Source organism: Chaetura pelagica, unplaced genomic scaffold (assembly GCF_000747805.2).
Source record: "Chaetura pelagica isolate M959 unplaced genomic scaffold, ChaPel_1.0 scaffold184, whole genome shotgun sequence".
Lineage (NCBI taxonomy): Eukaryota > Metazoa > Chordata > Aves > Apodiformes > Apodidae > Chaetura > Chaetura pelagica.
Genome location: NW_009953184.1, coordinates 1,102,283 through 1,127,310, shown reverse-complemented (window position 1 = coordinate 1,127,310; position 25,028 = coordinate 1,102,283). Strand labels below are relative to the sequence as shown.

Below are 25,028 nucleotides of genomic sequence, written 5' to 3'. Positions count from 1 at the left end.
CACGACGCTGTTTTACAAAGTCGAAACGGAACCCACCAGGTTTAGCAGCAAAGCCTGGGGAGGGAATGATGTTTACCATGTTAGAGAAGGTGTAAACAACTCCATTGTTTGAGAAATGCTGGTTTCTTTCTTTATTTTTCATGCATTGGTCACGTTTTCTGCATTTTCATGGAGGAAAATAATAATTAGTAACTAAACCCATCTTGCTGAACCCGCCCTGTGTTCAGTTGTGGAGACACAACTTCTGTAAAGGAAACTCAGGATTCATTGGGCAAAGGAAGGAGTTGCCTCTGAAGTACTAAGAGAGGTATTTTAACTGAATGGAGACATTACCCGTGGGCCTGTGCAGTGCAACCCTGGCAGGAGATTCAGATACCAAAGTTCTGGGGATGTTTTCACTTGAAATAACGCCTTTTAAATGTCCTTTACGGCGCCTTTAACAGCCAAGGCTGCACAGCTGCACCATCTCGTGGTGCGACCAAGCTCTGCACGGCCCAAGCCTGTGAAACCCTTTGTTCTCCTAAAACCTTGACCACGGGCGTGTAAAAGCCAAGTGCTCCCATCCCCAGACCATGCTGCAGCTCGGTCCACCACGGTCCAGCACCACAGTCACCTCAGAGTAACCCAATCTGCTGTCCCATCTGCTTCCTCATCCTCCCTGGATGCAACAGTCCAACCACAACCATCATCACCCCCAAAAATTTGTTCACAACCCTCCAGTTATTATTATTCCAAGACCTAGTCAGCAGATTATAGAGATCAGGACCAGGGAACTATTACTCATTTGAACCTGCCTCAACTGAACTAGTGAGACGTGCTACGGAGGCTTCAGAGGAGATCAAAGCTCCACTATTTGCAGAAAATATTAAAAGGAAGATGAAGGGTCACAGAGCTACATAATCCCTGTGACACAGAGCCAGGGGCAGGACCTGTACATGCTCAGTCTTAGCCCTTCTTTTCCACAGCACCTGGCCCCACTCAGCCAGAAACGTGCTCAGGTCTTGACAAAACCAAAAACAAGGCACCAGGTATGACACCCAAAAAATTTCACCCAAAAATGCACATCAATTTTCCATCTACCTACAGTTCTCAGCCTCTCCAGCAGCAGCCAGGTGGTTAGGTAGAGATTAGGAAAGAAACCCTAAAAACACTTATAAAATTATTTTCCCATTAAAAACACACATGAAGAATATCACTGGTATTTCTGCAGGCTCATCTGCCAGCATGTGGGTACAAAATGCTGTTTGACTGTAGACTGGTCATCACTGCTTAACCCAAGAGCAGCATCAGGTCACTTGCTCAGAATCCTCACTGATGGATGTAGCCACGGCTGGTGTTGCCCAGTGCTAACAGAGGCAGATGCCACCACAGCCTGGAGGAGGGTGCAGTGACCTGCCTCCTGAGCCACTCTCAGGCTGCCATTTATCCATGCAGATGTAGGGCAGCCAGGTAAGGTATCAACTTTCTGCTTCACGGGGTGCCCCTGAAGGCAGTTCGGGGGGGGGTCTCCGAACAGGAACTGCAACAGCTGTATGGGAAACCCCACCAGTTTCCACCACCTGTTTTCTCCCAGCACTTATCACAGAATGGTTTGGGTTGGACAGGACCTTAAATATCATCTAATTCCAACCTTGCTATGGGGAGGGACACCTTTCATTAGACCAGGCTGCTCCAAGCCCCATCCAACCTGGCCTTGAACACTTCCAGGGAGAGGACAGCTTCCCCCAGAATCTTGCTTCTTTCTCATCTCCATCTTACATACAGACTTTGGTGGCTTTGGAAGCAACAAGACTGTTTAATTCACATCTCAGCAGGTTCAGAAAAAGAGAATGAGAACTGAAGGCACCTGCCAAATCTGCTGCTAGAGGAAGAAGCCCCCAAGGCTTTGCAGTCAAGGCTTTAATCTTTATTAAAGCCCAAGAAGTCCAAAGAGCTGGGACAGGAATGGAACAAGGAGAACTTTCTGGCCTGATTCTATAAAGCCTTGGTTTTTCCCCGCTAGGGGAATGGCATCTTGCAGGGGAGAGGGAGATTTCTGGGGACAGATGTCAACTATATGCGTTATCAGACATGAAGAGGATGAAAAAAATAACACAGCTAGTTTATTGTCAAACTGAATCAAAGCATGAAATAAAATAAATCACAAAGTTACACCATAAAGAAATTTGGTTTTTATCACAAAAGCTCATTAAAATCTGACAAAAGAAAACAAAGCCCATTGCCAAGGCAGTAACTGCTCCAGCAACCCCCAGACTCTTTGAGTGCAACATTTATTGGAACTGTGGGAATTCAGAGGTGGTGGATGTGTAGGAACAGAAGGACCCACCCTCATGATCAGGAAGAACTGTGGTTCTCAGAGGGGGTGACACGTTTCTGGCTTAATGGTGACTCCTCCATTTGCCTTGTCCTGGCTGCAGTCCAGCCTGAGAAGATGGCTCCAGCTGACAGGGGCCGCTGCATTTCGTTTCTTTGTCCAGCATCTTCCTGCAATTTCCAAATGTGTCTACGTGACCAAATGAAAAGGCAGTTGTGAACTGAAAGGATGGCAGAGGCACGGAGAGCAGGGGTGGGGGGACGACAGCAGCACAGGGTCTGTGGAGCGGAGCCGACGTGACCCTCACCTCAGAAATCCAGTTTGCTGCTGATCTTGAGCCATCACCACATCTAACCTTTTACAATGGCTCTTTAGGCAGGTGTGTAATTGCAGACGCAGGCCTGCTTTGCTGAGTCCAACCCATCTCCATTAAGTCCCAGATGTTGCTCCATGTCCTGTGCTTGGGAAACGCTGACTGAAGCGGCACGAGGCAATTACAGAACAACCTGCTCCTCAGCACAACTCCCTTGGAAATGGCACTTGAGAAGGCTTCAAACAAAAACACGTCTGGAAGCTTTTCAAGTTTGAGTTTGCCAACCTGTCAAAACCAATATATTACCCAAAGATCATTCATTTATTATTTTTTTTTCCCCCAGTATCTCCAGCAGAACCAACAGGGGAGTCCAGGAGAGCTTTGCCTGGTCTCCTGCCAGCGTGGCTGGGTTGGTAGGAAGGCTGGATGGTGAAGGTCACTTGCCAGGAAAACTGCTGGAGACTGCAGGATCCCCTGGAGCTGCAGGCCACCTGGAAGAGCCCTGTCCCATCTTGCAGGGAATTTCAGAGCAGTTGGCTTTCCTTCTGAGTCAGAACACAATAAAAAGGGGGGGAAACAAAAAGAGAAATATTGGAAGGGATATGCATAGAGGAACATGGATAGACTATGGTGAATCCACTTCCAATCCACCAGGATAGAACAACAGTATCTTTCTCACCAACTATCAATGAGCTGTCTTATGAATTTTGAAACACTTTACAGAGACAAAAAAGAAAGGCATCTTTATCCTAAGTAGCAGCTAAGGAGATTGGAAAAACTAATAAAAAAAAAATCAACACCAAAATAAGTAGCAGCTAAGGAGATTGGAATAACTAAAAACAAAAAATCAACACCAAAACCTTAAAAGAAAAAAAATTAAAATCATCAAAAAACCCAACCCACCAGCACACAGTAAAGGCAGCCTGGGTCATTCCAACCAATCACAGGAATAACTAAAAAATATTTTCAATTGCAACTAATGTGCTATCTTGAGCCATCTGCCTTTTCTAACAGGCCTGAGGTCTTCTGCTCATAAAGCATTAATAATATGAGCCTTTTCCTAGAAAGGAAGGCTCTGCCTAAGTCTTACTGTGTCAGATAAAAAGTCCCAAAATAGACATACTGACCAAATAAAGTGTTTTATTCAGATATTCACTTGGACATGGCAGTGATGTTAAGACCAGCTATTCAAGTAGCTGAAGTAAGCCCTTCAAAAGGAGTCACACAGCTTTGAGACTTGAACAAATTATTGTATGATCTCATCCAAGCTAAATAGCTGGAACATCTGCCAGAGTCACCACCAATTTATTTAGCAGAGTTCATCAGCAGTTCATCAGCTCTGTTTGCACAAGCAGGTGCCAGGGCAGTCACTAAAGAGTCCTATATATGACTTAAAAAGAGGAGAGGGGGAGGAGAGTGGAACAGAGATGGGTGATTTTACTGTCTAGCATGGATGTGCATTAGTGGGAAGAAAATCCCTGTTAAATCAGGGCAGTGACTATTACTGAAGGAGAAGGGCAGACATTCTTTATTTCCCAGAGAAGTATTACATGCACAAGTAACTATATTGTTAAAATTTTTTATTTGTGACAGTAAAGAAACCATTCAATACCTGATTGACAACACTTCTCTCTCCTGAAAACACTCATATGGTATCTGTAGTGTTTCTCAAGTATCGCTGGATTGTTCATTGCATTAAAGTGTAAACAGCTCCATTATTAGAAAAAAAAAAAAGGAAAAAAAAGAAACATTTCCATTGCTTACTCCTCTGTTAAGAAGCTCCCAATAGATCTTCAACAAGAAAGAGAAAAAGTCAGCTGGATTTTTACAATATCATGTGAAACAGAAAACTGACAGATGGTTTTGCATAGTTAGCCCAGATATTTTTTTAATTTTTTTTTTTTTTTTTTTAAGCAATTGCCCCACACAAGTCTCCCCTGCCCTCCTCACCCCACAAAGGCATTAACAACATCACAGCACCTTGGAAATCAGAGGCACAAACTTGGTTATTTTTGTTTTACAAATAGGGCTGTGCGGTACTGTGGTTTTATTAGTCTGAAAAGGATCTGTAAAACACAGGGTCATGTCTCTGTCAATACAGATTTTTTTGTGTGGTTTTGGGTTTTTTTTTTTACACTGAAATTTCAAAAGCTGCAACATCAGTACACACCAGTGTCATTTAGATACTTTATTGTCCCCAAACCAGTCTAATCAAAATCATGCTGTGAAAAAAGTGACTGCACACACCGATAACCAAATCTCTTCAGGTGTTGAGTTTCTTCCATGTGTAACTGCTGGTTTTCTTTGTTTTTGGTGTTTTTTTTTTTAAAAAAAAAAAGGGCAAAACAAATAAGACAAATTATTCTTCCAAAGCTACCTAAAAGGAACACAGCAACATTGTACATTTGCTACCACCTTCTATTCAAAACTCTGCCAACTCTTTCCTGGTGGTTACCGAGTGTTCTGCGCACAGCCCTAGTTTACAAATGGCAATTAAATCCTAACACTTCAGTTGAATTTCAAGAATCAAAGGCATTCTCTGCCTTACAGCTTAATTTAAAAATACCTATACAGGCAAAATAAAACCCCTTTTTTTTTTTTTTTGAACCCGACATAAAAAGGACAACAGAACTTCAGGCCAGGCAGCATTTTTTTTTTCTTCAGCTCAACAGAATTGACCCAACTGGAAAGACTTTGTAATACTTTTAGAATATCAAGGGATAGAATTGGAATCCAGGGTTTATAACAGCCCTGGTGACCTGCATGCATGAACTGCACTGCAAAATATACAGAAGGTTTAGGAAACAAGGCTTTCTTTTTCCTATTTTAACATCTTGTATTTAAAATACAATCAAATACCCGTATTGCAAATTCCACAAACATTCCACTCGTTAGCTGACTTTAGGGACAGGACTATATTGCTTTGCTGGAATCTAGGAATTCTAAATATATGTGTATTCACACAAATTTCACACTTGAAATGTCAAGTACGATGACAGTGTCAAAAATAAACAATGATGACAGTGTCAAAAATAAACAACTATGACAGTTTGTGATCCCTTTGGCCAAATCTGAATACCCAGGGAAGTCCAAACCTGACTGCAGAGCACTCCAAGTTTGATTTCAATGGGAATGAGGTACAAAAATGCTAAAAATTCATCAGAAGTTACAGAAAATACTCTTTAAGAGATGAACTGAGATCAGAACTGTTGCTCAATTTTTTGTATTGTCACCAAGTGTCACAATAATGATGTACTAAGATAAAATAAGGTGTGGGGTTTTTTTTAATTGTGAATGTCAAGAGCCAAAATAAACAATAAAAACCAAGTATGGTTGTACAGAACATCATCAGAACCGTTCTCCCAGAAGCTGGTGCAGAAGCTCAGTTGTCCATTCTATGCGGATTTTAAAACAATACAAGACACTTGAATAATCAACATTCATTCACAGACTTAAGGCAACTGGTTCATGAAATCACTGCTTTCAGAAATGCAAACTAACAACATGGTTTGTCTCACCTACAACAGGTCACAACCGTTACATGACAACATCTCAGGGGGTTGTTTATTGTCTTAGTTTGGGAGATTGTTTGGTCTAACGCTAGCGAGAAAAGTCTTTGAATTGTTTTCAGCCATTCCTATCACACCTGCACAACTAACTACAACCTGAATACTTCCCTGCAGACTGGATTTGAAGCCCAGAAGCTACAAACACAGTTGAAAATACTGCTCAGAGAACAACTTTTTTTGGCAGCTTACAGTTTCATTACTCTGAAGTCAAATACAAAACTAAACCACCTTCAGCCCAAAGGAAAAGTTGATGGACTAACCAGAATCCACACGCCTTTCTTTTTTTCCAAACAACATCATTTTTCTTGGTTTGTTGTTTTTTTTGACAGTTTTGTCTTTTGTGGCACAGAACGATACAGTACTAAGGTAATGCCAGCTGGTAAGAAAACAAAAGGGTGATGCTGTACAGACTCACAGGACTGTCTCCAACACCCCTCTCTGCAGGCAACAGCTGGAGCACAGCTGCACTGCAAGGGGCAAGTCACCAGTCAGCTTTATACTGCACCCACAGCCAGCTGCTCACTGCCTCTGTAGGCTGCCCTGCCCTTCTATGAAGTGATTTGTGAAGCTGCTTCACTGATGCTCTAGACAAGGAGGACAATCCAAGTCCAGCACCAAAATCTTGCTTCCAAGCCCTCAAGACTTTGAGAAAAATCGAGAAGGCGAATCCACGATTGGGAATTTAGCATAAGGCTAATTAGAAGCACCAACTACTCCATTGAGTTTGCTCTGGTGACAGCCAAATATAGCTGTGATTTTTATGCTTGTAGATTTCTGGTGTGGAAAATAATTAAAAGGTGACACTGGAAAGGAAAAACAAACAGGTGTGCCTTGTTCTTCAAAAGCTTAAAATATTTAAATGTTATTCTTTTAAAATGGTACCAATGACACTGCAGAAGATGTTCTCAGATTCAGAGATGAGACTTACTCAGCTCCAAAGCCAGAGGACCACTTTTTGGCCTAGGGCTAGTAACTTCTGCCCTTCTTGCAAGATTTGATAAAGCCCCGAGTCTGTACCTTACACCTTGGGGAAGAAATACCAATCAAAGATATGGGAAAAACACTTTGGAATTTTCATGCACCAAAGAGGGGGCTTCAACCCAATGGGAAGAAAAAGAAATAAATTTAAAAAATCCTTTGCAGGTCACCTTGAACTGAGTTCTCTGGTATATCAAGATACCATAGGATAAATACGTAGGGGTGGGTAAAGAAGCCTGCATTTTATTTATTGCCCAAGTTTGCAGCTTACAGAAAATGTTTCATAGCACAGGCACAGTGGCAAAAACAGTATAACAGCCGATGGTCAACTCCATTTGGTGAGCATACAGTAGCAGCAATTAAAAGAAAAAAAAAGTACTCCAAACAGCTCAATACAGATCCAGCTTACCCAGATGGGTATTGTGAAGAAAAGAATCTGAAACTAATAAATAGATCTCCTCCCCGTTCTCCCAGGATAATGGTTTTCCCAACAACGAGAGGCATGGCAGTTGTGTGTAAGCAGAGACAACAGAACTTCATCTGTCTAGAATGAAAAGGTGCTTCAGATCTGTTCACCACCTTATTTGCTCAATTCCATCATTCCCTCACACTCAAACAACTGCAGATATGTTCAAAACTGTGCCCAAAATCGACCAGTGAAACAACCGTGTAAATGAACCCAAATCACCCCTCCCACGAAGGCTTCAACCTTCTGAGCATGACAAAGTGTAACACAACTTAATGTCATCGTGGAGACAGGAACCCAGCATCATCTTGGTTTCAACTTCTTCCTTTGTTATATATTACAGTGCTCTATAAAATTTTTCCTTTTTCCTTTTAAAGCATTTAGACAATACAAGACTAAAAGATGTCTGGAAATACGTCTTATACAAAAATGAATTTTTATCTTAAAATAACATTCAAAAAGGCACTTCATTCTGTAAGAAAAAATTCAGAGTCAGGTCAACTGCTCTAAGCAGGGGGGTAAAATTGTCTGCATAGTGGGAGGGGAAGAAAGGAAGAGAAATTCAACTGCTGAAATACAAGCTTCTTTTTTGGCATGTTTTAAGAAAAGCTGATCCAGTAAAAGATGTCCATTTATGAAATTCATTAAAAGAGTCCCATTTAAAATAGCTTCTTTTTTTTTTTTTGTTTGTTTGTTTTTGTGTTGTTGTTTTTTTTTTTTCCTTTAAAAAAGTAGTCTGAACACATGACCTTAGGAGTCAGGCTTCTGAAGGCTTAATAGCATCACTCATGATTGTCCTTCGTGTCCAATGTAACAGGAAGATCAAGAGTAGCACTTCTGACAGGGGTGACCTCCCCAAAGCTTACATTTGAAAGAGCTGAAAAAGATGGAGACAGCCTCTAGCAACTGCAATCTAGTAGCAGAAGTCAGTCAAAAGTTAAGGGCTACCTGTTGCAGAGTTTATGAAGCATACTGTAAACTTCTTCCTCTTTGCTTAGTCCTTCAAAGAAAGGAATAAGATCTAGCAGCTCTGTGTCTGTCATATCATCAAACCAGGACTGCACAGGCACCTGCAACAAAGCAACCAAGACATGACTTTATGATGTGAAGAACAAGTGAGTTTTGCCTCTGGAGATGTCCTGGAATACTCACTGCCAACAGAGCAAGGGAAATTGCTACTCATTAGCATTCAAAACCAGTACTATGTTTAAGTCCACATTTTTTAGCATGCAACATCAACCCTAAATCCAACTGTTAAACAGTTATCATGCAGCTGACCTTCTCCTACACACCCAGACAACCTACAGGACCCAACATTGAGCTCAATTTGCTCTGCAAGCTTAATATTCAGAACAGACTGGAAGGAAGATGGAGGTTCTGAAGCTGTACAGCCACTTTTCTTTACAGGCAAGTCTTTATTTCCCTCTTAAGTATTATCAGTGTGAGTCACTAAACACAAGCATGCAGCAACAACCCCTCTGGCTCCAGGTTGCAGAGGAAATATTTAAAGAGTGAGTATGAAACAGTTCTCCAATTAAAATGTAAGACCTTGAGAGTGGGTTTGAGAAAATAATGGATATGATAACATTTCTTTAACATGCAGGCTGGATTTGGGGAAGGAATTTTGTGTATCTTCACTACGGAAGCACACTGAGATCTTTTAAAGACTATCTTGGATCTTGTAACAAGCTCTGGTTTCTGCAGAGACTCGAGTATCAGTTAGCTAGCAGCACTTTTCTATACATGATTAAACCACTCTGACAGGGCCCTTAATTTCATCTCCCAAATTTCTACAGCTCATTATTTTCTAGGCACTGAATTCCAAGATACCAAATGACGATCTGGATCAGGTTTTTAATTTTAACCATGAACATAAATTAGAGCTACAGCTCCTGGTTATTATAAATAGAAGCTTTAAACCATGTGTGGCACCAACCAGAAAAAACATTCTCACCCAATCACTTAGGGCATCACAGTATTAGGATCTGAATTTAAAAGCTGTTAAATAGCTCATGTAAAAAATATGATATTCTGGAAAGGCAGGGCTATGAAAAGCAGGGTCTCTGATGAAGATTTCCTATGTCAATTTAAACAGTTTACCAAAAAGGCAGCCTAAAAACATCAAAGAAAGCACTGCACAGCTCAGCTGTTGAAGTCAGTGGATCTAAGGGGAGTTCCAGCTTGCTATCCTGGCAGCTACGAAACAGATGTGAGCATCTGTCCTGACTGCAGCAATGGATGGAGCAAGTGCCAGACAATTCCAGCCAAACTTCTGGAGCTGCTGCAAAACACGCAGTGAAAACACATCGCTCCTAACTACTCTCCCTTGAAGTACTCTTGTCTGCCTTTTATCCTTATTCCTAAAACCTGATGAATTGTTGACTAACATTTCTGGTTAGGAAGCAAGTTATCACCAAAATATGCAAAGGGAGAAGCATAACAACGTAACAGGGTCTTGGGTTTTTGATTCCCTTCAGCCACAAATACAGAACTCACATTGTAACCAGTGAAGCACTCATTATCTTGTCTAATAAAATGTTTTCATTCACACCATGAAAAAAGATGCAGTGCCAAAAGCAGTTCAAGTTAACCATCCTTTCTGTAATCACCACTGAAGAAAAATTACATTGGAGGGCAGACTCAGCTTTTAGAGCTATGTTAGTTATTTGGGTTTTACACCACTTGGTATTTCTCAAAACTGATGGACCTCATGCCAAAAGGTAAAACTGAAAGCAGATGAACAGTTATGACTATGACACACTGTCAAGGTGTTTGCCCTGGTCCTTCCCCATTTGGCAGTAAATACCCAAACCTACTCTAAGACAGAAACTAATGCAAGTGAGGGCTCTGAAAGGCCATTTTCTGAATAAAAGTCTGGGCAAGGACCAGAAAGATAGAAGTTACGCTTGAGTACCTTTAATACTAAGAACACTTACTGCATTTTCAGGATGGAAGATGTAAGATGCAGGAGAATTATCTACTATAATAACTTTACTCAGCTCACGTCCCAGTCGACTCAGATCCTTCACATAATTTCCTCGGTGGAAAACGCAGGATTCTCTAAAGAGCCTTGCCCTGAACACACCCCAGCGATCCAGTAAGTCAGCTACTGGGTCTGCATACTTAAAAATAGAAGGTAGAAACATGAAGTTAGCAACGTGCACACAAAGAAGAAGGGACATAAACTGATTTCAGATCAAATGCCCTGTCTTAATTGTCTTCCTTGTTCCTTGTTAATTAACTTAAAAGCCTGCAAACCTGAGGTGATTAATAGAGAATGCAAAAAAACCCCAAACAGGTCAGTTATCTTTCTGTGGAAAGGTAACTTGCACTCTAACATCTTCTGTGATTTATTGATCAGGTTTTATTCTTAGGGCCAACTTATAGCTATCCTGGAGGTTGATGGATCCAGAGACCTCACCTAACATCACCATAAACCAGACAATGTTAACAGAAAACCTCTACAAAGCCATTTCCACAGCTGATTCACTTCCACGTGCCTCTGCAGATAAACAGCAACAAAGGCATCTGAGCCCAGTGTAGCCTTTTTAAAGGATGCCCACAGAGTCACTAGGCCAGTAAGAATCTCAAGATTATCAAATTGCATAATTGGACCATAAAAGATCAGACAAAGATGTTATTAGGAAAAATATCCATGTACAATACTGGGAAATTCTCATTTTATATGTAAGATGATCCTTTAAGTGAGGCACAGCTTAGAAACCAACAACTTGTATAAACTGTCCAAGGGAAAGTATTCCAATAAACCAGAATGAAATAACCATGTACTTTAAAACAACAGTTATAAATTATTTCTGCAGGATAGGAATTACTATTTTCCTATATTTTAAACTGAGAAACAAAATTGGTGCTGAAATCCATCATCCCTTGACTATGAAAGCTGCCAGACATCTAACTACAGTCTGAAATAATTGTGTTCCATTATTTAGGATTTTCACAATATGACTGAACAGAACACAGTCAACAGAGTGTAAGGAAGAATCCTCTGGTAAGGCAGCCCTATAGCAAATCAAATGGGGTCCTGCCCCTTTCCACCATCTATACACTAGGTTGGAATAAAGGTTCACTATGCTAAAGTATTGTTTTTAAATAATCATTATTACTTCACAAACAAGGCACCACAAATACAATACACTGAAACAAGGGAAGATTTAAGATGTCTACTACTGTAACGTCTACCACAAAACTACCTAGGAGGTACTACTGCTACTGGAGACCAGAGGGCACAAAATATTCCTCTTGATGTTTCAAGCTTTACACACCATCTGATTTTCTAACTCCAGATTGCAATTGCACCTTGTCAGAACAAAAACATGTTCCCAATTTTCATATTTCCAATTTCTGAATCACTGGTTGATTGTCTAGATAATATGAAATAGAGCGTATTTTATTTCATGCCCAGCTTTAATACACTGCTTTACTCACAGGCTATTTGTTCTAATTTCTCACTATAACCATGGTAACTTGTAAGCCTTTCATATTGGCATCATGAGCAATGCATGGAGGCTACATTATGAGACAAGCCCATATGTGATGGTGTTACCATGGAAACACTTACCCACACACTAGCAGACAAAGTACACACTGTCAGACAAAGAAGCAAAAAAGAAGGGGAAAAATTAAGATAGTACCAACTGTGGAAATAATTATCCATAGAAAACCCAACCAAAAGTCCACTGACCAGCACTGTAAGGGCTAAGGAGATGAAGAGAGGAACAAACCTTGGCTAGACTGGCTGTGAAGAGTACACATTCAAAGAGCTCTCCCATCCTCTGAAGAAACTCATCCACATGTGGTCGCTTCAATACATAAACCTGGAATGACAACGATAATGTAGGTCAAATATTGGGTAAGTAAAAAAAAAAACAACAAACAAAAACCCAAACCAACCCTGCAAAACACTCCTGTAATCCCAACACTTGAAACAAAAGTTAGCATGAAAGCAGTTCAAATGAAATGCTGAAAGTAAAAAAACCAGGAAGTACACAAGATAAAAGTAGACAACCAATAATGAGAATTTTGAATGCATGGGCTGCCAAGGCCCATGCTGATTATGCACTTGCAAGCACTGTGCATCATCTGGAGTGATGCCTCTTGAAAAACCTCATTAAAGGCAAAGAGAGACAGTAGGGCTTCTCAGGCAGAGAGGATTCAGATCTCTCAACTGACACGATTTTGGTGCTGGTGTCTTCAGTCCTGAAGGGCTTTATGGAAGGAATAAATCTGATGAAACCTCTGTGTTGACAGCAATTGCACAAGAGGGAACTGTTTTCTTCCTGTGGCTCATTCTTTCATTTTTGAAATTCCAGGCGCTAAGAACCCTTTCTCATTATGAACACTTATCAGTCATCTGGCTCTACAGAGTTTTCACAAAAAAATTTAATAGAACCACAGAGAATTGCAAAACTCAGTTGCAAGGTCTACAGCATCTTCTGCTGTGACCTTGCCACAAAGATGGTGAATACTCAGGGGGTCCCTCTCCTCTTGAGTAGCTTGGTTTCAACAATGCTGTCTTGACCCTTTTTGCCCTGACAACCATACAGGCACAGCTTGGCTGCCTCCTGTCCACAACCTGATTAATAAATATTAGAGCCTCCTCACCTCATTTTTCAAAGCAAGCAAGATGATTTGTGCACACAGAAAATGCCAAGATAAGATAACTGCTGCTCAGAAAGCTTACAAGTAGTTCACAATCTATTGGGAAGCTGAAGAAGGGAGTCTGCTTGAAAAATATTTATCTTGTTTGTACTTAGATTAGAAGTTTGAGACAAAACACTAGCAGCATTTTATCTTCTTCATTGGAAAAATCTTTAATACTGGAAATTCCAAGTGGAGAAGTCTGGCATATAGCTGAATTCAAGAAGAATTACAAAACATACAATTTCAGGAATTTCTTCCTTTGATAGGTACAACTAGATTAATTGTATGTATTTTACTAGATTCGTATTATTAAAGAGGTAAAAACATAAGGCACCCAGAGAAAAAGCCTGAAGGAGAAAATATGGAAATGCCAGCTTGAACTGAAATGTAACAATTAAAGCCTTTAGCAAAAGCAGGAAAAAAAATTGCATAATAGGGACTTGAAGTTGTAAACCTAAATCTGAAAGTAAAGTTTTATTAAAAACATTTATGATGGAGCTGTACCTAAATAACTGAAACAGAAATGTTCATCAATTTTTCACTTTAAATAGCATTAACACTCTTAGGCTGAAGACTTGATCTGCTTTCAGCTATTTCTATGCAGTTCAACAAAACTATTTCTGACCCCTCAAATTCAAACAACATATTCAAGCTTCGATACAGATAATTTATAATGCAGATTCAATTTTTTTGAACAACCACAGCAGCACATAACCAAGTAAATGTGATGTTTTATTAATTAAAGACAGTTAACAGATGTACTTCAACACCACTCTCTTGCTGGATAATTAGAGCAGTTTCCTGTATTTCACTAGGCATAAACCAAGTAATTTCCTCTCCTGTAACAATGCAATTAATTTTTTCACTTAAGTTTTACTACTTTGCAGCTTGCAACATAACCCATTTCCTCCATTCTGAGAGCACACAGTAAATCAACCTAGTAGCTACAAACCCAGAGCTCCTTCACCACAGGCTTTCAGACAAGAGGGGGCTTAAAAAGCAAGTACTTGCAATATGTGCTCTTTTGGCAATTGGTAGGTCTCCTAATACTGGAACTAGTCACTATGATCTTGAAGTGCACAGCATTTTACATTGTATTGTCTCCCTTCTGCGTTCAATCTCACCTACTGGGCTCTGGCTAAAAGATTCACTCCTCCTTACTAATAATAAAAGATGACCTCCTAGGATGAGGTCTCACCAAGCGTTTCTCTTAATTCTCTCCCTCTTTAAAAAGCCCCAACTCCTTCATCTCCTTTTTTTCTTTTTATTTTTAAAACAACATTGTTTTGTCTATTTTTAATTTCAGAGCAACATTTCTGAATACTCTGCATCGTTATTCCCTTTTACGTTTTTTTTGAGAAGTCCTACTTAAATCCTGGAAGCAACTGCAAGTGTACTGGTATCCTGGGCTACAAACTCTCTTTGGTTTACTTCACATAAAAAGCTTTCTTCAGCTGACAGTGCAGCTCTTTTCTCCTTTTCCCCCTCATTTGGAATTTTTTCCCCTTCACTTTGTTAGGGGCTGGACTTGCATCTCAATGCCACATGGTTATTTGTGGCTTGGCTTTCCCCTCTGTTCCCTGATGTCTTCAGTTTAAGTCTCTAGACTAACTGGCTCCTGGCATTTTTCTGAGATTTATATACTGTCTTTAGGGCATTAAAATGCCCTCCAGTTTTTCTGCATTGTATGCTCATTAATTTCTTCCAGTACACAGTAGGAATTTAGAAGAATACAGTGTTTTTTTTTTTGTTTTTTTTTTTAATTTAAAGTGAATCCTACTGTTAGAATCTTAAGGCACAAATTGGGCACTAGGCAAGTTTTCACAAGATTCTGCACTTACAGCTGCTAATGGCAGAAGAGAAGTAATTCTCTCTAATTGTTTTCAAGCATTTGGTATTTCCACATACATTTTCTATACCTCAAAGGAGCCTTAACCTAAGAAGACTCAGTATTTGTAAAGGAAAAGAGAAAAAACAGCCCAATTTTCATCAACTAAAGAGGACACAAAGAATTGCCTTTCAAAACCAGCTTTACAATAACGAAATCTTCAATTAGTGACAAAGAAATCTGCCCAGGAGAACTCAGGCTCCTGTCATCTCCAGTTCCATGGGCTGGGTGCATCTTCTTAACAGTGAGCAGAAATTAAGACACGTCCATCCTCCAGCCTCGTCCTTCTGGTTCACAGAGTCGTGGTTGCCTCCCAGTGCAAGTAACCAAGAATAGGCCAGCTAGAATGGATACAGCCTATCCTGGATTACTTGAACCAGGCCACAGCCTTCTGTAGGAAAATGGATTAATTCTGTCCTTTGTAGAAGGGAAGTTGATGATTTGAACAGTGTTTTCCCCCACCAGTACAGAACATTCTGTACGTTACATTCAAAGTACTCTTGCCAAACATTGCTTTAGCTTTCAATACCTAAAAATGAGCAATTGTTAATTAAAGTTAAAAAAATACTTTCAAATTGGTTTTACTCAGTAAACAAACTGCATTAAAGAAGGAAATTCCAAGTAACACCAAATCAAACTCTTGCTGGCTGCCCTCTTTACACTTTGACACCACCAGCAAGGCACAAAGGCATTGCAAGTGGCATAAAAGACAAAGAACCACCATACCCTAAAAATCCTTACCCATGGGGGATTAAAGCTGTATTTAACACATAGTTTCTAATCTGGGGGTTGTGACTGCTCTGCACTTGTTATATTTGGAAGCACCTTCCAAGAGTGTTCTTCCAGAAGTTACATCAAGAGTACCAAACAGGTTGAACATCTTTTCTCCACTACTTTCACCAATAAACTTCCTCTAAAATTGCAACACATTTCACTGGACTCTCTACAGCCTCTCACTTGTAATTTGGTAGACCTGGCGACCAGTTCTAATTTCCTTTTTATTCAGAGAATCAGAGAGAAATGAGAGAACTGGCCAGCAGAGTGTCAGCTTGCATTAGAACTGCCCTTTGTATCTGTGCCATCATTTCCAACACGAAGTGTGGGATTCACCTCCTGCAACTTCAGCTGCCCCATAAACAGGCTCAGTCTTTGCAGGCATCTACAGACCCCTTATGGAAGGAGAGATACTTCCACACGAGTTATTTCCTTGTAAAAATCCTTTCCAAAGACAAGTTAAATCAGGCTGGATGTAAGGAGGACAAAGGGTCCTCAGAAAAGCTGTTTTTTCTAAGGAAGCAGGTTTACCCAAGCACCCTTAAAGATTATGATTTTTGAACTGTTCTTGCTATAGAAGAACAAGAGTCTCTCTGACTGTTGGATTATAAATGACAAAAGGAAAAATAAACTCCCCAAACTAAAGGCAGCCTTTTCTGAATACCTTGGTGACACAACAACAACAACAAAATCGTATCATTTATGATGAACAAAACTCACTGGATAACTCAGTCTCAAAACCCTTTCAAGAGTGCAGCAATTTAAATGCCACACCTCATGGTTTTTTGGTACATGAGATGTGAAGAATCCTGTGTAATTTCTAATTTCTTTCTGAATGGGCACTTCTGAAATGGTGTTCTCCACTTGTTTTTTCTGTGGGGTTCTGTCTAAGGCCCAGCTGAAGTACAACAACACTGTGTCAGACCATCTCCTGCTCAGTAAGGCAGCAGGCCCACTGGCAGAGCAGGTAGGGACACACTACGGACAGGATGATTCCATGACATTTCACACGTTTTAAACAGGTCAGATTATGACAGTTAAATAAAAAGACTGATGGATGACAGCACCTTACTTTGCCTGCCAAGGTGATTAAAAACACAGGAATCCAAGACTTTGCCAGTTCTGCATGCCATAGAAATTACTCCAAGAATCACAGATTCCTTAAAATTAACTTCATTTCTATCACCCAGATGTGACTGAGTCTTTTACCTACTGTAAAGATGACGAACTTGAAACACAAAGAGATTCTCCTCAGGAAGTCTCCAGCAAAGCCCAGTCGAAGACCAACTTCACCTGATCTGTCAGGAACATCCTTCCTTCTGTTCACATTTAGGGCATGGACAAGCCCACTTGCTCTGAACAGATGGTTTTGTGTTTGCTTTTTGTTAATCCTCAACCTCCCCATATGCAGTCATCTTGAGTGTCTAACTGCATTACTTTTGGGGAAGACTCTGAGAGTTTCAGCAGGGAACAGAAAGGCAACAGGCTTTGCAAGTGTTTGACTGAATAAACCTCCAATAGTCTTTTTATTGGGTTTTGTTTCAAAATGTAAATATATCATCTTCACAAGCTAAGTGATCACAATCCTAAGCCACTCAAAATTATGAGGCAACCTATTTTATTCTCTTTCCAAAGCATTCTAGGAAGTTTCAAGTGAGAAAATGACTGCATTACAGAACCAAACAGTTATTAAAGCCCACGTTAAATGACAGCAGAAAATATCACAATATAAATCCCAAAACATCACTTAAATGTTTTAAGCATTCAGGTCTGGTGAACAGTACAGGTTTAAGTACCTCAAATACTGAATTTTGCTACATAAAACAGGCACAGTGTAGAAAGTATCAAACAGCTATCACTGTAAAACACACTTCAGTTCTCTGACACATTTAGTATTTTAAGAGTGACAATTACATGGATGGTTTTGGTAACAGGAAATCAAATGAAACTATGAACTAACTTTATGATCTATTCATTGCTCTAAGATCAAAATACAAACCTATCTACCCAATTAAAAATAATCCATATAAAAAACAACATCTAGAAATCTGAAGTATTTAACATCTCCATTAATTACATCCAGGGAAGATCTGCAATTTAGTAACTGCTGTATATCTTTAGCCTACAGCAACCCACAAAAGATGTTTCAAATAATTTGCAAGATTCATCTATCAGAAAAGCTCAACTTCACATTAACCAGTAACACTCATCTCCAGCAAGACCTTTAATGTCTGTCTGAGGAGGAAAATTTACAGCACTGTAATTTATTTCATTTAACATTTTCAGAAATGACTGCTGATTAAAGACACCACGCTAAGATACATGAAGTGGACTGATTTTCAAATTATGGGTGTTTTGCTTTTACTCAGAACCATTTCACAGTCTTAAGTGAAGTTCTTAAAGACTAAGACATAAAAAATTGTCCCCCTGCAATTTTGTCCAGACCTTGTAAGATGTTCAAGCACATAAAAAGTCCTATCAGAGGAACTTAAATTGCTCACAGAAAGAAAAGAGAACAGAAATAAAACACAGATTGTCATAAAAATTGAAGAAATGTCTGTTCTTCTTTAATACTTTATAAAGCTTTGTCCATATGAACTACTCAAAGGCATTAAAGCCAACTTATGTCCTGCTTGTCTGCAAGGTGAATCAGAAATGCAGTATTCTAGTATTTTTTTTCCTGTGCCTAGCAATGTTGGAAAGCCCATCCTGTTTTAAATGTTTAAAAACTGACAAAAGTATTGAAGTCCTGAGAGATATTCTGGGAAAAGTTACAACTGAGACTTACTAATTAGAATCTAAACAGCTGGTGGAACAGGGATGACACATTCTAGAGTACACAGCTTTTTATATTTTGTAAAAGGACTAGTTATTGAATGTACAGCAGCAAATGGAGAAGGTGACACTCTGGGAGACTGAGGACAGTTTCACTGCTAGAACAAGGCCAAAGGCACAGCAGCTCTTACCTGATGTATGGTTCCATCAATTTCAACAGGAACGATGAAATCAGCGTTGCTAATTGGCTATAAAGAACAACAAGGAAATAAACCAACATTAAAAATAAGATTATTGGAGGGAAAATTTCAGAGGTGTGAAGGAAAGGAGCACTTACTTCTCAGGAACACGTTACTAAGCATTATTGATGACACAAATGCACTCTGCATGTGTGCCCTTTACACACACAAGCCAAGAGCCTTATGCAGCCGTATTTACCAGATACTCTGTTTCCCTCCTCTCTCATCCCTCATCCTTTCAAGCTTCATACATTGGAATATGTTTTACTGTTTGAACAAACTCCCCCACCAGGATAAAAATCTATTTCACCAAGTCTGTGTGGATGATAACAAAGAAATTCAGTTATGTGGTTCCCGTATTCTGCTTTGGGTCATCTGTTAGTCATTAATTATAAATAATGACAGTGGCAAAATTAATACCTAAAGGTTATATTTGAATCAGGAGCTGCAACAAGATGCAGTAAGACTTAACTTCATGTAGTTAAATGATTCTCAGGATGTGATACCAATCAAATTAATAATGCAAAACTACATTTTAGTTCAAAAATGAAGAGCAGGCAGACTCTGTCCAAGTCCCTGAATCCATTTTTCTAGCTTGTTGAACACAACTTATTTCTTCAGACTTACAGTGAAGTATCACTGGTGGAGAAAAACTACTTCAGAAAGCAGGGAAGTGTCCTTGCAGACAGTTTAAGAGTATATGGTTTAATCTTGGCAAGGCTGCAGTGGTAGCTGGGGAACACACTGCTAACAGTGTTTACACGTTCAAATGGACACCAGACTTGGCAGACTCCTTTGGTATGGCTCATGCATTACACCCGTGATAAAAAACAACTCATGTAAACATGCCCAGCTGAAGTTTATAGCTCACCCAATGATCTGCAGCTTGGAAAGGGCTGAGACCCAGAAATGCCACACATAGTTTTAACTGGACTGATTAACAGGCAATGTGCTGCATGGGTAACTGCCTAAAACAAAGGCTGGGAGTAGACTGGTTGGTAACACAAAGGGCTTTGCAAAGGCTGGAAAACATCTTCACTCAGCTCTGTCAGACTTGCACAGACTTTCCCACCTAGTTTTCTGCATCAACCAACAGACTGAACTCAAGTACCACCAAGGAACACATTCCTCAAGAATCTGCAAGACTAGAAACAGCCTTCAAATCCACTGGGAAGCAGAGGGGAGCATGAGAGGGTGCCAAGTCAGCAGAGAGACAGTCAAGGTGAAGAGACTGAGATCACAAACTATTGAGCCTGAACAGGTGCTCTGTGAAAAATGGTAGGAAGGAAGAAGCCTGCAGGACCAACCTCAGAGCATCACTTTGATCCCATTCCCTGGGAAAACAAGATTCTAATTTCCACTGTGAAACAACCTTCCTGAGGAAAATGACCCAAAGAGTTTATACAGAGGACAACACCCTCTCTCAGCAGTGAAGCAGTAAGGCAGATGGTTTGATCCAACAGCTGCAAGTGCTGTGTCAGAAGGCAAATGAGAAGTTAAACTGAATCTACTCATCCTGATCAACCAGTATTGGCAATCAAACCTCCAGAGCAGGAAATGCTGCCCAACTCCATCCCACTGATGACCACTGTGCTAGTATGATCTAAAGAATTCCTCAAGTACAGACACAATCTAGATTTTCCAAGCTGACAGCAGCAATTTCCAAGACACATCCCTCTTTCTGCTTCTGAAGAAGACAGAAAGGAGGCTCCCCATCTGTTACCTGTGTGAAGCCCCTCTGAGAATATGCTCTGCAGCATCTCTAACAGCCACAGAACAGGTATACAACAAAGTTTTGCAGCCTCACCTTATAAGGAACCCAAATGAACTGTCATTAAGACTCAGCCACCAAAGTTTTCAAGTGGGTGCCAGCTCTGTGCATACTTTGAAGAGACTTGCACACACTTGAAGGATTTATATATGCATGACTCCCTTAAGCAAGATAAATGTTCTGTAGCAGCAGAAAAAGAAGAGGTCACTGCAAGCTGCAAATGTTTTGAAGCCTATTGATTTAAAAAATGGCTATTACTAAACTTTCTTAACAGGAGAAACACCAACCAGATGTCAAGAGAAAACCACCTTTTGTTTAGACAACCTACTTTTTGCTAACAGCTCACCCTTAGACTTCATAACACCAACCAAATGACTCTTAACTACCTATCTGCTTCCCCCACTTGTACTTTAGGCACTACATAGCTTTCTTGTTGGCATAAGTGATAAGGAAGAGAGCATGTACTGGGGTTCTGTGCTTCATCATGATGGGAAGACAGGGGAAAAGTGTGCAACAGTTTGCTGGATAAAGGTTTCTGGGGCTGCACACGTGAAGCACGTACATGCCTTGAGTGGGAACCACAGAGAGTGTGAAAGAGGACAATGCATTCCCACTGAACATCTTTAGTTAAGGCTGTTCCTATTGAACAAAAGGCTTCAGAGTTTTAAATATTCTAAAAAAGAGTTTCACAGCCAGTTCTGAATGGGACTACATTCCAGACTTGCATGTGGTTTAATTCATTTTATACAAAACCATGTTTACATCTCCTTGATTCAGCAATTTATGATTTTCGCTTCTATTATTGTTTTATGATGGGAATGATAAGTGTAATGTCTATCTATTCCTTTTCTACTCTTGCCAAAGCACCCCAGCACTTAACATGAAAGACTAGCACCTCCTTAAAGCTTCACAAATATGCAGGGGCATAAAAAGACCAGAATTACCCTTCTTCAGATGTTGCTGCTTTCATAAAACAGCACTTTAAATACTCAGTCTCTCTGGTTGTGTTTAAAAAAAAATTATCTGCATTTGAAATATGAAGCGTATTTCATAACAGAATTATGAATTCTAAGTATCATGTGTTTTAAATAAAGCCTTTTGTAGTAAAAAAATCACAAATTTATGTATGCTTTTACAGCTTTTAAGTGGGGACCTGCCTGGTAGAGCAGACATGTTTTAGTGAATAAAAAAAACCAAACCCACAACTAAAAGAAACAGCAAAAATGATGTGATTACTCAGGGAGAGCAATGTACATATTGGTATTAAACTCTCTGCTCTTCTGGAAATCCATCGTTATTTTTGATGACCACAACAAATTTACTGCAGCTGAAGTGTTTCCTTTTATGAAACACAATCCAAACAGCCCCACTGGACAGTGGCAGCCACTAAACAACTAAGGCTATTTCCTCCAACACTTGCTTTTCTGTTACATCTCCCACCTCAGGGCTTCACATTAAGATGCCTTCGTGGCTCTAAGACTCCAACACCACAGAAACTCCAACATCCACCTAATGTTTACTTAGCAAAAAAAGGGCCAGCTTTCCTAAGACAAAACATTATTCAGTGTTCAAGACTAAGCAGAATAACCCCCTGATTTTTCTTAACTATCTCTTAAACAGGATTTAAATACCCATTAGATGTCATTTGAATAATTGGGATGAGTCAAATGAGCCCACTAAGCATGGACTCGGCAACAAAAGCAAACCTCAATCCTACAATAAAGGATTCATACAACATCAAACATTAAACATGTACTTCTTGAAAAGGGTTAAAAAATTTAAAAACCACCTCAACTGAATTTTGCTTTGTTTCAAAATGGAGAAAAATCACCATATGAAGTTACACAATGCATTCAGAAAACAAACTTATTTTTACATTTCAGATAACACTAAGCTTAATACTTCATTATTTTAATGTAGACTTCATATTTTTGAATTCAGCTCTCTCTTCCTATTTTTAACTCTTGTTTAATTAAGAAGGGATGGCCCCTTTCCCTTCCCAATCCAGCTGTATTTCTAGACCCCCTGAAAAATTCTCAAGTGCAAGTTCAGTCTAGGTATAGAAGACAAAGATCTGGCAGTGAAGTTACAAGGTTCCTGTGCACCACCACCAATTGTTACAGACCATTAGGCACAATAAAGACAGAGAGGAATCTTAGTTTCAGTTTGAGGCACAGGAATATTTGTTCTAGTATCTCCATATAAGGTCTTCTTTAAGTCAACAAAGACAAGCCGTTGCCAAATTCTAACCACAACATGAATGATGGTTTGCATATTTAAATGCTGGCAACTAAATAGTGCAGGATTAAAATGGTGAGTTTGTGCTAGCAGTGAAAAATGGGGTGTAAAACATTAGAAGAGGATAAAGTTGGTGGTAACTTTAACTTGCTACTAATAAGGAAACAGAGTATTGATTCTTATAAAGTTCTCCAACACCAGAGTATAAAACTAGCAGTTGTTTCACCATGCCTGACATTTGCTGATCAGAAATACTACCAGCACTCTGAGCCTATTTAGGTTATTTGTATTTCTGAATTCTCCTATTCTAACTTTAGCCCTACTTAAACAATAGAAGAATACCACTACTTCCACCACATGCTGGATTCTGAAGCGTTCTAAAAGTTGCTTCCAACAAGATGACTGACTCATCAGCAACAGCTAAATGTAATTTGCTTTCCCATTGTGAAAGCTAAAATGCTTTAAAAACCCTCACTGCCACTGGGACAGCAGCCTGACAATCTTCTCCAGCAACACAGCACTGCAAACATTGCTGCCCAAAATCTACTGTTTTAAGGTACATCCACTCAGCATAAAGCTGCACTCGGTCCCCACTCTCCTACACCAAATGTGGCATCGTTTAAATGTCAAAAAAACCCCCATATTTTGAAAGCAACAAGTTTTCTACCTGTTAACATTCAGGTCCGCATTGGAATAGTTACCATTTAAAACCAATAACCATTCCAGGTCTTGTTACAAGTCACTGTGACTTTCTCAGAATGAAAAACAAAAAACAAACAAGAAACAACCCAATGTCTGTGTTACTGCCCTTACAGCTAAATTAGGATGAATAATCATAGGGGTAACAATAAGAACTACCAGGCATCCTGGGAGAGCCTGTAAAACCAGTTAATGTGTTAAGAAGCTTAACAGTTCCTACAACATTCACTGACATTTAAGTTGCAAGACATGGCTTTTGAATTCACTTACCTTAAATGAACTGTGCACTAAAGTTTCATCTAAATCAATGACCACACACTTCTTCCCATAGTCTGATGCTGTCAGTTCTGGCAGGAGGTATTTAGCTGGTGGCTAAAAACAAAGAGAAAAGAGGAAGACAACAAAAAAAAGTAAAACCTCTATTGAAAGGGCACTATTCTGCCAACATTACTACTATCCTAGTTGTTACTGGGAACTGAAATACATGACTTGAAGTTGAATGTTTTCCTGGGCTCATTGCAAGTACATGTATGGAAATTAATGGCTCATGCAATACCCATACAGGCTTTTATTTTTTTTTTAAATAAGAGATTTGTTTAAAATTATATCCAAAGCATTGGAAATGAAAATAGTAAACCACCATCATCAGCTTAAAAACAATAGTACAAAAAATGGGCCATTTGATACAACATATTTTTCCAGTGACTGTTCCTAATGCTTCAGTTTTGGATGCCTGGTGTTATTCTATTCACATTTCCAGCCTTATCACACTGATGAACATTTACACAATGTTTGCCATGAAAGATGCTAAAGTGGAGATATCAGTCCTGAAAGAAGACAGCATTACTAATTTGATCTTCCAGGACATGTCTCCACTCTCATTTTTACCATGTGTGAGGGTGCTGACCATGAGCTTTCATGTGAATTATGGTCCCAGTCAAGGTATTAGAACTGCAGCAAAGAAAGCCCTCCTAAGCCAGGCTCTGTTTGCTGCCCTTAGTAAAATATGGTACCAATTACATGAATTGACAATTTTTTTGAAAGCAAAGCAGTCACATAGTATTCTGATCTCTCATTGCCCCCTTTAACATCCTAATTTGCAGTAGAGCTTTGTTACTTTAGATTGTGGGACTGGATACTCTCAGAAGTAACAGATATGGGAGAGAACACTTCCATCTGCAGCTGAAACACTGCTGCCACTCAAGAGTTGCTTGGGGTTTTTTTAAGAAAGAAAAGGACAAGATTTACAGAAAAGTATCAATAGGGAGAAGCTCAAGGCTGAGAGGAAATTAAATTAAGTAAGAATTGGATACAGAACTCTAACTTCATTCTTTTCCTATCTT

General features: G+C 39.7%; 1 protein-coding gene across 3 annotated transcripts in view; it reads right to left on the bottom strand.

The window, feature by feature from the left end:
* Window positions 1-8,342: 8,342 nt before the first annotated feature.
* CTDSPL (CTD (carboxy-terminal domain, RNA polymerase II, polypeptide A) small phosphatase-like) overlaps window positions 8,343-25,028 on the bottom strand; it is a 76,593-nt gene continuing 59,907 nt past the window's right edge. For 2 of the 3 annotated variants that reach the window (XM_009997331.1, XM_009997332.1), the window contains 5 exons: window positions 23,956-24,057; window positions 18,930-18,986; window positions 12,383-12,475; window positions 10,577-10,762; window positions 8,343-8,710 (listed from right to left, as the gene is read on the bottom strand). In XM_009997331.1, the coding sequence (XP_009995633.1) occupies window positions 8,585-8,710; window positions 10,577-10,762; window positions 12,383-12,475; window positions 18,930-18,986; window positions 23,956-24,057 (564 nt within the window). In that variant the 3' untranslated portion in view covers window positions 8,343-8,584. The remainder of the gene's footprint in view (window positions 8,711-10,576; window positions 10,763-12,382; window positions 12,476-18,929; window positions 18,987-23,955; window positions 24,058-25,028) is intronic. The other variant, XM_009997329.1, reaches the window with a different exon arrangement.